The 14206-nt window shown below is 42.0% G+C and overlaps 1 protein-coding gene across 8 annotated transcripts in view; it reads right to left on the reverse strand.

The window, feature by feature from the left end:
* SLC37A3 (solute carrier family 37 member 3) overlaps window positions 1–14206 on the reverse strand; it is a 50035-nt gene that overhangs the window by 7953 nt on the left and 27876 nt on the right. For 7 of the 8 annotated variants that reach the window (XM_045063061.1, XM_045063063.1, XM_045063059.1 and 4 more), the window contains 7 exons: window positions 9127–9223; window positions 7015–7099; window positions 6255–6433; window positions 3820–3961; window positions 1899–2000; window positions 1248–1295; window positions 44–195 (listed from right to left, as the gene is read on the reverse strand). In XM_045063061.1, coding sequence (XP_044918996.1) covers window positions 44–195; window positions 1248–1295; window positions 1899–2000; window positions 3820–3961; window positions 6255–6433; window positions 7015–7099; window positions 9127–9223 — 805 coding nt within the window. Of the gene's footprint in view, window positions 1–43; window positions 196–1247; window positions 1296–1898; window positions 2001–3819; window positions 3962–4124; window positions 4184–6254; window positions 6434–7014; window positions 7100–9126; window positions 9224–14206 lie in introns of those variants that run through there. The other variant, XR_006601426.1, reaches the window with a different exon arrangement.

The following is a 14206-nucleotide window of genomic DNA, read 5'->3' on the forward strand; positions in this document are numbered from 1 at the left end:
GACTACTCACCACTCAATTTCAAGCCCTCTCTTGTTCCCTCACCTGGCCCACGGCAGCTCCAATGCTTCCAGTTCCGTCGACAATTCCTGTGACGGTTGCCAAAGCCTCACTGCTCCCTTGGATCAGCTCCTGGCGACCCAGGTCCGCAGAAATAGCAGAGCTAATCATGTTAGAAGGTCCGCCAATAAAAAATCCTGAGGTCATAAACAAAACAGGTTCTCATTAAGTAACACTATTCATCGCACGGCTAGAAATCCACTGGACAAGGCAACTCTTATCCCAACAGTTTAATCAGTACATTGGACAGAAACAGCAAAAGGGGGAAGAGGAAAAAAGTACAAATGAAACCTCTTCCAGATCATGTTGTCTTCAAACTAGTTAGCATCCACTTTCCCGAAAGCCCTACCTGAATTATATGATACTCTGGTATCTTTTATAAAAACTAAAAGTGCAGGAAATACAGTGAATATACAGCCTTTCTAATCCTGTCAAGGCTGTTATTATTATTATTACTATTATTCAGTTATTATTATTACTATCCAGACATTATTCAGTAATAACTAATTACACTCGCCAGCTTTTACTACGCTAGAGTTGTTATCAACTGAGTATCTGACTACCCAAATTCAACCACACATACTGGGAAAAAAGAAAAAAGAAAAGAGAAAAGGCTCTGTAAGCAGTGCAGACGGTTCTAGCAGCCACTGTTCTCCAAGAGGCTGTCCAAGGCCTTGCCACAAGTCAGCCCACGTGACTCGATCCACAAGGTAGGAATGAGTCCCGTGCGCCTCCCGTACCATGAGCCGCCCTCGCTATCCTGAGTAGGAGCTAAAGTTTAAAAATCCTCTTTATATACCATGATCCCTAATTACACTCAACTGTTTCATCTGGTGTTCACATGGAGAAATACTGACCAATTCTAACACAGGAGGAAAAACTTTTTGAAAGCTGGGAGATTGGTTTCCAATGTGGCGTCTTCCTAAACTACCTCCAGAAGAACTACGGGAAGCTGCAGCAGCAATCAAACACTTCAGAACATCTCTGTGAAAGGGGACTGCTTCTGTAGCAACAGGACTGAGGAGGTCACATAATAGCAGAGAAACAATCTGAATCTGAAGTAGGAAGCTTTCCTTTATAATGAAGGTTTCAATATTACTCAAACCGAGGGAGCACACAGTTTCCCTTTCTTCCTTTTTATTTACAGAGGAGCAGGAACAGTGTAGTGAAACAGAGCCACACCACATACCTGTAACTGCCATCAGAAGTGCATTAATGGACTTATCATTTGGAGAACCTACGAGAAAAGACGCAGAAACAGCATGCTGACTTTAAAAGCAGATTACACAGGCCCCCACTGAACAGCACAGAAAGATCTGGATCTCAGTGACCTCACAGATCACTCCCAGAGACAACAAAGGGACACAACTCTTTCACCGCCTACTCCAACTTTTATTTGTAATGTCTGTCTCTTGCTGGTGCTCGAGCTAATGAGACTTCTAAAAGCTAAAGAAAAACTCTACTCCCATCTCAGCAGCATCTTCAGGGACATATACCAAACCTACTAATTACCATCTTTCCTCTTTTGAAACCCTTTCCCTTTTATTGTTTTATTGGCTCTAATGCTGGCCCTCTGGAGCCTACCCTCAAACAAAGCATATACACTCCCAAGCAAGCTTTTAAACAAACCAACAAAGCAGAAGAGATGCCAGTTTCCTCCCCAACACAAATAAAACTACGTGATGATACTTTTACCAGGCATTTAGAGGACAATACAAAGGTCTCCTATCAGCCTTTGTAGCTGGTCCCAAGCATCTCCCCAGGGTTGACAGCTGACTCATGGCAAATGCCTTAGTCCTGAGAGATCAGAAAAATAATTTAATTGCAAGGGAATACTCACGGCTATATCCAACGAGGGACCCAACGGCCAGAAGCAAGCTGAGAGCTAAAACCGGTGCTCTCTTCTGTAATATGTCAGAGATGAAACCTTGCAAAGTCCCACCTGCAAGTTCCAAGAGCGCATCACAATCAAAATCGTTTATAATTTAGCTCCATTATCTGAAGCTTGTTCCCCACGTACCCTCTCCCTGCTATCAGGATCCTGACACTGGTCTATCCCAAAAGATGGCTGACTCTCCGAAAACAGCTTCCTCCACAGCTTCCTTTAAGGAAGATTACTCGGCCGTTAACTGCCTTGATGGCTGATGGCGATAGGACACCATGAATCAGACAGGAAAATAAGGAAAAAAGAAGAAGTCATCAAAACCCCCCACTGTTCCTTGCTGTTCTCCCTTCCCAAACCAGCTATGAAAGCTTTTCCTGATTTTTCTGCTTTTTTATTTTAATTTTCTTTTTTCTTTTCTTTTCTAAGAGAGAAACTGCCCATGCATGTGTGGGAGCAGACAGAATTTTTTTTTTTAAGATTTTATTTATTTATTTGACAGACATCACAAGTAGGCAGAGAGAGAGAGAGAGGAGGAAGCAGGCTCCCTGATGAGCAGAGAGCCCAATGTGGAACTCAATCCCAGGACCCTGAGATCAAGACCTGAGCCGAAGGCAGAGGCTTTAACCCACTGAGCCACCCAGGTGCCCTGCTTATTATTTTAAAAGATGACTCATTAGGGGCTCAGTGGTTTAAGCCTCTCAGGGTCCTCTGATCTCAGGATCCAGGGAGCCTGCTTCCCCCTCTCTCTCTGCCTACTTGTGATCTCTGTCCGTCAAATAAATAAAATCTTAAAAAAAAAAATTCTTAAAAAAAAAAAAAAAGATGACTCATTAAAGACCATGCCTCATGGGCTATTAGTAGCAGCCAATGAATATCTACTAAAACTAAATGCAGTGACTATGACTTGATGATCATGAACAAGTAGGATCTTTAGAAAGAGGTAATGTGAATCCTCTAAGCAACAAGGTCACACTTAGCTGTAGCCCCATTTAGAGCCACAGGGGCTATGGGACATCTGGTACATCCTCAATGGACAGCAAGACCCAGAACAAAGTTCAGGTCTAAAGGTAGCAGCCTCCCCTTTAGCTCTGTAACTAAGAAGTGCAAACAAGTTCAAGTCCAGTAACAGTGTATCACCTGAGGACTCCCTGCTGTCATGTGCTTAGGGCAGCTTAGCCGTACCACAATTCTAATCCAAACATTACAGAAAGAATGTTACGATTCTGCCATAGCCATATATGCAACACCCACTAAAATTCATTCTGTACAACTGTCTTAAAGTTTCTTAAGTACTTGTTTATGCTTCCAGCCACAGCAAAAAGTTACTATAAAAATCTGCTGTGTGCAACAGAGCAGTTGCAAAATACTCACAGAAATCAATCCCCACTATTATCCCCACCTCTGTGATCTGAAAAAATCTACACACTAAGCTAGTATTTTCCCTCTTTGGCTATGGGTGGTGGGAAAGGTGGGAAATAGATAACATGAGCACATTCACATTTTAACTTGGATCTCTAGTATTCAATTAGCTTTAGACCTCAGATACCACTGAAAGTGTGCGAAAGGGTTACATTTCAAGAGATCACAGAGGGAAACATCCCTGTGCTTCCCAACACAAAAGAACTGATCCATAAACAAAGAACTGAGAAAAAAAGAGCCCTATAAATCACAGGGCTGCCGTGGGCTGGCTCTTCTTTTCCATGGGTTCTTTTTTTTTTTTTTTTTTCCAGAGTTTAGCTGTTTACTGGTAGGACGGTTTAGGAAAAAATGGTTGTGGACTAAGTAATAAAACTTAAGATAATGTCAGATTTCATAATCCAGTAAAATATTACTAGCGACTAACTCTCATTATAGGAAAAGATGCATCTGGCATTACCTATAATTCCTCCAACATCGTACCAAATGGACAACTTGTCAGCTTCAGCCTCCTTCCATCCAAAGTTGTTACTCAGATAAAAGGGCAACCAGAAGAAGAAGGAGTAATTTACTAACTTCAGGCAGGCATAGGCCAGTGAGTACTACAAGAAAAACATTCGACTTTCGATAAGGAACAAACAAGAGCACAGCACGACACAATTCTTAATGTAATTAAAAAGCAAAACCATACACAGAAGTTTGGGGAGAAGAGTACGTGATTTTAAAATTACACACATCTATAAATTCCCATTTGCCTGACTTTACCTAGTCTCCCTCTTCTCTTTATCCACATTAGCTTCCAGAAAGGCATGTGCGGCAGGCCTCTGGAATAAAAATACATATGACTATTTCTTAATTGTCTCCAGTTTCTTCTCCTTTCAGTCCCCCGGTAGAAGCAAACCAGTGTTTTGAACCTCAAAGGCAGAGCACACACTCATATTTATTTAGACAAAGATAAAAGGTATTCATACCTATAACTATGATTAACCATAAGCAAAGAAAGCCAGTAAATGTCACAGCTTTTATTCCAAGCAGCCCCACTTTTTTGGTTCTTCTACTTCCTGCGACGTTAACATTATGATCAGTGGAGAGCAATGGGACAAAACTGTAGTTTCAAGGTCTAAGAAAAGAACCGACATTATAACTACTTTCACATTATGATTTCCAAAAGCCTGGTATGCCAACAACCAGTGAAAAAGCAAGAAGCGTCTTTGGTGAGTCAGAAATGAAAGAACATGACTGTCCCGGGCCTTGCGGCTCTACTTTAAGGAATAAAAGTTGCAGCTGTCTTAGGAAGGCAGCAGTGCTAAGACTCCTATATTCAACACATTATTAGCAGGAAATCCTGACATTCAGCATCAAAGGAAAAAGGGGGAGGAACAGAGAGGCTGACTTCAAAGGGTGTCTGGCTAGTATATTCTTTTCCCTGGAGCGGCCTATACTCCCTAGGTATCACTTGTTTTAAAACAGCTTCCCCTAGAGAGCCAAATCCCAATCATGAGGGCGTTTTGTCCAGACAGCCTCCTACAAAGACAAAGGAATTAAGTGAACTCGATTTCCTCTGCGTCCCTGCCCGTGTCAGGGAACAATTGCTTGTGAAATACAAAGGAGTAGCAGGAGTTTCATATTTAGTCACAACAGATGTAAGCTCTGTCCCAGAAAGTAAACTATTACCAGCAGAATATTTTAACAACTACTTAAAAACTACTAATCTTCAGCATAAGAACAGGCCTTGAGAAACTTGCATTTCGCTTGTATAATAATACATTGTCCTTCGGTTACAGAACTGCGGAGACTTACATTCTCATACTTCACTACTGTTTGCAAATGTCAGTCCTGGCGGCCTGGGGGCACAGGCAGAGGGAACTAATAAGTGCGAGGGACAACCACCTGCAGACTCTGAATCTAGCTGAGGGGTGATATTTGTAAAGCACCACTAGACGATAACATAAACAAAACCAGGTGCTTATTCACAATACAGGGACCCAATGTTATAGACCCAGGGGTAGCCTGGTTTACTTTTTACCATCCAGGGTTTCCTGTGTTCTACAGATGCGTGAGAAGGGGAACTGAAGACACAAGGATGGACTGAGTGACTTACCCCAGGCCTCACAGAGAGTTAGTGGGTAAGCTGGAAATATAACCTAGGCCTCTTAACTTCCACTCTCGTGCCTGCGCGCCCGAAACATCAAGACAGAAAAACTGCAGCAGAAGGGATTTAGTTCAGATGTTAGAAAGTTTTCCTGACTGTAAAGGTTTTGGAAACACTGGAATGCATTACCAAGAAATACTGTGGAGTACTGTGTTCTGCACCTTTGAATAAAAGGGTAATTTTCTTTCTAGAATGATAAGAATACAGGCAAATAAGGCAGACTTAAACGAACCATTCAAAACCCCTCTTGGTCGCATATAATTTATAATATTTCAACAGGTCAGAAAGAGCATATTTAAAAACATTAATTCTGCCTTCTTACTTGAATGCAGGGTCAGGGTCAGCCAACTAGAGCTCACGGGCCAAACCTGTCCACACCCATTTATTCCATACCATCCAGGGTTTCCTGTGTTCTACAGATGCGAGCAGCTGTGGCAGAGACTGTGCAAACCACCCCCCTCCCTCCCACCCCCTGCAACAGCCCAGAAAGCTGAACACATTTACTATCTGGCTCTTCACAGAAAAGGAACACCCAACCCTACATTAAAATGCACATAAAATTTCAAGTTGTGCCACCCTAGATACAAGCTGAGAGGCACTACACAGTATTCCTCTGAACGTATATTCCTAAATAAAGTATCAAAGAGAAGCTAAATTCTTCAAGATGCCTTATGGCAGGTAGAGGTAATATCCAGGATTTAATATCTCAGGAGCTGTGGTAAGGAGATCTGAACAGTCCTTACCGGGATAACTCCAGGAAGACAACAGGCCTGGTAAAAGCTTATTGCCTTGACCTGGGTAACAGTACTGCCTTCTTGGATGGAATAATTGGGCTCATATTCATCTTCATTTTCCGCACCATTAATTAATGGCCTGTGTGAATCTTCTTCAAAATTTTCTTCTGCCTCGATACCTGGGAGACCTAAAACAATAACAGCCTCGATTTATAGCGTGCCTTCTAGACGCCTGGCCCTTTTTCAATGACATTACACTATCTCTATTGCATTTAAGAAAATGTAAATTACACACTATTAAACTGACATGTCTCTTCAATTACACGCAAAAGACAGAACTGTATATCTATTTGCTTCTGTGGTTTTGCTTGTATGTAACCACAGGTAAGTATCAAACTAAATTACTTTCAGGTAAGTACCGAACTAAATTAATTACTTTTATGAAGGGAAACAAATCTGTCTGAAGAAGTGAAATGAGAAACAGATCATGCTAATTTCCAGTCAGTGTCTCAATCACAAAACTCATCTGCAAATGGAGAGTTTTCCCTGAATCTAGGAAGGTGAGCCTTGCTCCCCTCAAACATGTGCAGCTGTGCTCGGTCAGTCAACCGGTGTCTATGGGACACAAACAGCAAATACCACTCCTTCAACCCCCTGAAAGGACCTCACAGTTCTCCTAGGGAAAGAGACACTGGCTGTGCCGGCCTCAGATTTCTCTTCGCCCATAACAGCAAAGAGGTGCTGAACGGGAAGGACAGCTTCTCCTCACCAATTTCTTCTGGTGACACCAGGAGTCCAAAGAAGATGACGATCCCACCAGCAAACTGCACAGCCGCTGTCACCAGAAAGGCATACTGGAAAAGAGAGGAGAGAGGTATTGCTTACACATCTGGGATACTGGTTAGACCACGTTCACTAGAAGCACACGTGGGGAAGGTCAGGACGGGGAGCAGGGGACGGGGGATCGGGAAGGAAATGAACACTGAGTGCTCAGGCCATGCCAGGCATGGAGCGGTTTCACTTGTATTTTCCATGCATTGTGCCCTGGAGGCTCAGAGAGGCCAGTTAAGGTCCCAGCCACACTGAGTGGTACCACCACAATTGTGAAATCGGGACTGGCTCCAAAACCTCATTCTCTGTCCCACGGAGCCTCCCACCAGAGACAGTATCTGCCCTCGAAAATATTCTCTCCAGTTGAAGGGATTAAACAATACACCAAACAATAGTACAAGGCTTCAAGGAGGAGAATAAAGGAGAAGGCCCAGTCCTAATAAAAAACACAGACCGAAGGAAACAGCTAATGATGCTGGCGCAGCAACACAGTGGCCATAGGAAGAGCTGAGAAAGCAACTGACGGCCTGTCCCAGCACGCCTGAAGCAACGCGACAGGGTGCGAATGACAGAGAAAGCCTCCTGCGTGGTCAAAGCAGGGGCTTCTACTGAGGGACAGCTGAGAAAACTGCTAGGAAAACGTGCAATCAAGATTAAAGAACCTCAGGGGCTCCTGAGTGGCTCAGTGGGTTAAAGCCTCTGCCTTTGGCTCAGGTCATGATCCCAGGGTCCTGGGATCGAGCCCCGACATCGGGCTCTCTACTCAGCAGGGAGCCTGCCTCCCCCACCCTCTCTGCCTGCCTCTCTGCCTGCCTCTCTGCCTACTTGTGATCTCTCTCTGTCAAATAAATAAGTAAAAATCTTAAAAAAAAAAAAAAATTAAAGAACCTCAAAAACCAGGCTGCACAGAGGAATTTTATTTATTAGGGAATGGAGCCTGATGAGAACAGACGGTCTAAATTTCTGGAAAAGACAGTGACAAAATTAGTGTTTCCAGAAATCAAAGTTGGGAGCTGCACCTGGGGTGAACCAAAATTCCCATCTGAGCCAAAGAGTATAATCCAGATGCAAAGCCAAGAAGCCTGGAATAAAGGTGAGTGGGAATACAGGAAGGCCTTACCGAGCCATTCTTCTGAGACCAAACACTTGATCAACTAGTTCAAGATTTACCTACTTTTTAAATGAGCAACCTACTTACTTTTAGTTATTTAGGTTTTTGAATACATCACACTTCCACGTAATCCAAGCAACAAAAAGTAGATGGAGAGTAAACAACCTCCCCTTCCACCTCTTCTCCCATCCACTTAATTCCCATTTTCCTAACATATAACCATTGTTGCTATTTGATTTCTACTTTCCAGAGACTGTTTTAGAAACATACAGGCCAATACCAATACATACTCTGATTCTTTCTCTATTTTATAAAAATGGCATCCTTCAGCCCACATTGTTCTGCACCCTGGCTTTCCTCACTGAACAAACCACAGAGAACTTTCCCTACCAAGACCCAGAGCTCGGGGCGCCTGGGTGGCTCAGTGGATTAAAGCCTCTGCCTTCGGCTCAGGTCATGATCTCAGGGTCCTGGGATCGAGCCCCACATCGGGCTCTCTGCTCAACAGGGAGCCTCTTTCCCTTCCTCTCTCTCTGCCTGCCTCTCTGCCTACTTGTGATCTCTGTCTGTCAAATAAATAATAAATAAAATCTTAAAAAAAAAAAAAACTACACATTCAAAACGTTCACCTCTTTTTCTGTGTATTGTTGGTCTTCTTATCACTTTGCAGGCATGCTTTACTTATTAGGAAGATTAGCTCTTGAACTGTAACATGAGTTGCAAATACTTTTTCCCAACTGATTATACTGTCTTCAGACTTGGGTATTTTTCCCGTGAATAATTTCTGTGTTTGAAATTCTCAAAAGTTTGTCCATTTTCAATGTAAGCCTTGCCCACCCAAACACAGCTCTACACAGTTCTAAATGGCCACAGTATTATTTCTTAAAAAGAAAAAACATATTATATGTACTCAAGAAAAAGCTAGAAGGAAATACCTACCTCATAACCGTATTGCAGAACAGAAGAGGCTAGGCACGCTCCCAAAATATTGCCCACTGAAGCACAGGCACTCCAGAGACCGAACACAACTCCTCGTCTAAGAGAACAGGGACACAAAGAAGACAACAGAATCAGAAGGAATTCTGGTGCAGTTCAAATACAAAATGGCCAAAACATTGAAAGTTCACATTCCAAAAATCAACATTCTATCTTAAGATTTTTTTAAAGTACACCCAAACGACAAAACATTCAGGTCACTTAAAGATAGTATTAAACTAGGGGCATGTGGGTGGCTCAGCTGGTTAAGCATCTGCCTTCAACTCAGGTCATGATCCCAGGGTCCCAGGGAGTCTGCTTCTCCCTCTCCTCCTGCCCTGTCTCCCTCGCTCTCTCTCTCTCATGTGGATACTCTCTCCCTAATAAATAAAAACTTTTAAAAAAAAGATAGCTATTAAACTAAAGTTCAATTTTGGGCGCATCATAAGCCACTGCTAAGAGAAATTTGAAAATAAGCTACAGATTAGGAGGAAATATTTGTTTATTGCTTACCTAATAAAAGACCCCCTTCCAGAATATAAAGAACTCTCAAAAATCAATTATACAAAACAAACAATCTGGGACACCTGCTGGTTCAGTAGGTGAAGCATGCAACTCTGAATCTTGGGGTTATAAGTTCAAGACCCACACTGGGTGTAGAGATTACTTTTTAAAAAAAATTAGGGCGCCTGGGTGGCTCAGTGGGTTAAGCTGCTGCCTTCAGCTCAGGTTTGATCTCAGGGTCCTGGGATCGAGGCCCACATCGGGCTCTCTGCTCAGCAGGGAGCCTGCTTCCCTCTCTCTCTCTGCCTGACTCTCCATCTACTTGTGATTTCTCTCTGTCAAATAAATAAATAAAATCTCAAAAAAATAAAAAATAAAATTAAAAAAAATTAAAAAAAATTAAATCGGGGTGCCTGGGTGGCTCAGTCATTAAGCCTCTACCTTCAGCTCAGGTCATGATCCTGGGATCGAGCCCCACGTCAGGCTCTGCAGGCTCTGCGCGAAGCCTGCTTCTCCCTCTTTCACTCTTCCTGCTTGTGTACCCTCACTGGCTGTCTCTCTCTCTGTCAAATACATAAAATCTTTTAAAAAATTAAAAATTTAAAAAATTAAATCTTAAAAAACCCAATAAAATGTTAAAGAGTATGAATCTACAATCATTTCAAGATAAAAATGTTTTTGAAAAGAGGCTTCATGAAGACAAAAACATGACGCCAATAAGCACCTAAAAGGTGTTCAACATCGTCAGACATTAGGAAAATAAAAATTAAAACCACGATAATGTACTACATACCTACTAGGATAGTTAAAAGTGAAAAGACCACACATGTGTTGGCAAGAATACACAGCAGTTAGAGCCCTTACATACACTCTGCTAATGGGAATTTAAAATGGTAAAACCACTTGGAGATGAGAACGCCAGTTTTTTATTTTTTTTTTCAAAGACCTTATGTATTTATGTGTCAGAGAGACGGCACACAAGCAGGGGAGTGACAGGCAAAGGGAGAAGCAGGCTCCACACCAAGCAGGAGCCCTATGATGTGTGACTTGATCCCACCACCCTGGGATCATGACATGAGCCTAAAGCAGACACATTTAATGGACTGAGCCATGCAGGCGTCCCGACCACCAGTTTCTTAAAAAGATAAACATTCACCTACCACATGACCCAGCCATTCTACTCTGACATATTCATCCAAGGAAAATGAAGGCATATGTTCATACAAGGATTTGCACACAGACGTTCACAGGGGCTTTATTTGTAATAGCCCAAAAGCGACAACAATCCAAATGTTCATCAACAGGTGCAAAGATAAACTGTGATCCAACAGATCACTGCTCAGCTATAAAAAGGAATGAACTATCGAGGTACATGACATGACTGGATCTCAGAATAATCACACTGAACTAAGCAGATAAGAAATAGTATATACTGTATGGCTCTACTGATATGAAATGTGAGAAAATTCAAATTAATCTAAAGTGACAGGGGTACCTGAATAGCTCAGTCAGTTAAGCATCTGCCTATAGCTCAGGTCATGATCTCAGGGTCCTGGGATAGAGCCCTGCGTTGGGGGGATGGTGCGGGAGGGAGGTCCCCGCTCAGCAAGGAGTCTGCCTCTCCTTCTCCTCTGCCTGTCCCCTTGTTTCTGCTCACTCTCTCTCTCAAATACATAAATAAAATCTTTTAAAAATAAATAAATAAGTAATGATCTACAGGGACAGAAAACAGATCAATAGCTGCCTGGAGATGGCAGTGGGAGGGAGGAAGAAGACAGCAAGAGGTGGGGGAGAGGAACTACCAAAGGGCATGAGGAAACTGTTGGGGGTGATGGGTAAGTCCATTGCCCCATGGTGGTTTTAGGAAGGTATGCAGGCTGAAACTCATCAAATGGTACATCTTAAATATGTGCAGCTTATCACATACTTTATTTTTTTTTTAAGATTTTATTTATTTATTTGACAGAGAGAGATCACAAGTAGGCAGAGAGGCAGGCAGAGAGAGAGAGAGAGGAGGAAGCAGGCTCCCTGCCGAGCAGAGAGCCCGACGTGGGACTTGATCCCAGGACCCTGAGATCATGACCTGAGCCGAAGGCAGCGGCTTAACCCACTGAGCCACCCAGGCGCCCCAACACATACTTTAATGAAACCATTAAAAACAAAAGGAAAAGAAAGGATGGGTAGACAGAGAATCTAGTAGAAGGAAAACTAGCTATTACAACAGTCCTGGAGAAAAATTATTAGCTCTGAACATAGGTAATGGCAGTAGAGCTAGTAAAAGAAAGGGGAGTTAATTTTTTTTAAAAGATTTTATTTTAGTAATCTCTATACCCAATGTGGGGCTCAAACTCACGACCTTGAGATCAACAGTCACATGCTTTTCTGACTGAGCAAGCCAGGTGCCCCATATTAATTTTTTTTAACATCAAAACTTGTATTTTATTCTATTTAACACATATATTCAAATGTGTTTATTGATTTATAAGGAATTTCTACACCCCACATGGGGCTCAAACTTACAACACCGAGATCAAGAGTGGCTTGCTTTTCTGATGGAGCCAGGCTGGCACCCCTCTATTAATAACATACTATGTTATGTCTAGATTTTTTAGCTCCTTAAACATTTTTATAATCTACTAAAACAGAAGGGGTCCCAGAAACAAACAGGAAGATAACACAGCAGAGTGAAAAATTCAGCCTTGGTTCAGAAGTCCTGGTTCTGTGGCTTCCAGCTGCACGATCTCATCAAGCTTGGTGCTACCCCAAGTATACATGTTAGTGTGACCTAGCCCAAATCCACTCAAACACTTGACCCTGGGGGCACCTGGCTGACTCCAGTAGAGAGCATGAACTCTCAGGGGTGGGAGTCTGAGCCCCACAATGGGTGTAGAGATTGTATATGAATAAAACCTTTTTAAAAAATAAAAACTATGCTGGGGCGCCTGGGTAGCTCAGTGGGTTAAAGCCTCTGCTTCAGCTCATGTCATGGTCTCAGGATCCTGGAATCAAGCCCCGCATTGGGCTCTCTGCTCGACGGCAAGCCTGCTTCCTCCTCTCTCCCTCTCTGCCTGCCTCTCTGCCCACTTGTGATCTCTGTTTGTCAAATAAATAAATTAAATCTTTACAAATAAATAAATATAAATAAAAACTATGACCCTGATAAAGGAGCATGATTCATCCGAAGTTAACAGCTTTAATTTAAGGCAATGTCAACAGATCACTTAGATCCCTAAGGCCCCAAATTTTTCTACCTGGAAAACAAATAATTTGAACTAGATAATCTCTATGTTCTCCCCAGTACTCAAACACCCTGCCTGTTCCTCTAAAATATATAAAGCCTAACAAGAGCGTCCTGGAGAAGAGTCAGAAGGTCAGGCTCTAAATTACACTGGCTGACCAAATATGATTTTAGAAGAAACTAGTTCAGGGGCACCTGGGTGGCTCAGTCGGTTGAGCAGCTGACTCTTGATTTTAGCTCAGGTCATGATCATGGGGTCCAGGGATCAACCCCCATGTTGGGCTCCATGCTCAGCAGGGAATCTGCTTCTCTCTCTCCTTTTGCCTCTCCCCTGGCTCATGCTCTCTCTCATATAAATAAAATTAAAAAAAAAAAAAAAAAAAAAGTAAGGGGCCCCTGGGTGGCTCAATCAGTTAAGTGTCTGCCTTCGGCTCAGGTCATGATCCCAGGATCCTGGGTTTGAGCCCTGCATCAGGCTCCCTGCTCAGTCGATAGCCTGCTTCTCCCTCTCCCTCTGCCTTTGCCCCCTCCCCAGCTCATGCCCTCTCTCTCAATCTCAAATAAATAAAATCTGTATTTTTAAAAATAAATAAATAAATCTAAAAATTAAATTTAATTTTAATTTGTTTAATAAATAAATTTATTTAAATAAATAAATTTATAAATTAAATTATTTTTAATTTAAAATAAAATTTAAAAATTTTAAATTTTTTAAATTAAACAAAATATGCATCCAAGCGATTATCTTTGAGTGACAGGATTTCAAGTGGTTTGACCTTCATTTCTCTTTGTTCATTTATATTATCTGGTTTATCCACAATAAACAAGAAGCCTTTGTCTAATTTTTTAAAAACATAAATGGGGAAAAAAATTACTTTGAAAATCTTGATAAAAAATAAACAGCACAAAAAAAAAAAAGCAGCACATGAGCATATAGCATCACCTACTCCAAAAGGAAACTAAAGTATCAATGGGAACAAGAACCTCTTAAAATTAATTCTGTTAAAGCAGTAATGCCAGAGTTAGAATTCAACAGAAATCACGAGCACACTGAAGTAGAGTCAGCATATGCTCATTAATTGGTTCTAATTCTACCCACAAGACATTTCATAGACGAACTTTCATAACATTACAGAACATTAGGCATTCAGGACTCCCATCGTGAAACTGGGGAGGCTAGAAACCCGAGGGGAGCCAGGCAGAGCAACCACCGATTACTTGGTGGGTGGATAATGTCTGCTGTATACACTGGCCTACAGTAAAGGAGTAAACAAATAAAAAAGATTGAGCCATGGGTAAAAT

This window comes from Mustela putorius, unplaced genomic scaffold, assembly GCF_011764305.1.
Source record: "Mustela putorius furo isolate JIRA1106 unplaced genomic scaffold, ASM1176430v1.1 tig00003845_pilon_pilon_pilon, whole genome shotgun sequence".
In the NCBI taxonomy this organism is placed as follows: domain Eukaryota; kingdom Metazoa; phylum Chordata; class Mammalia; order Carnivora; family Mustelidae; genus Mustela; species Mustela putorius.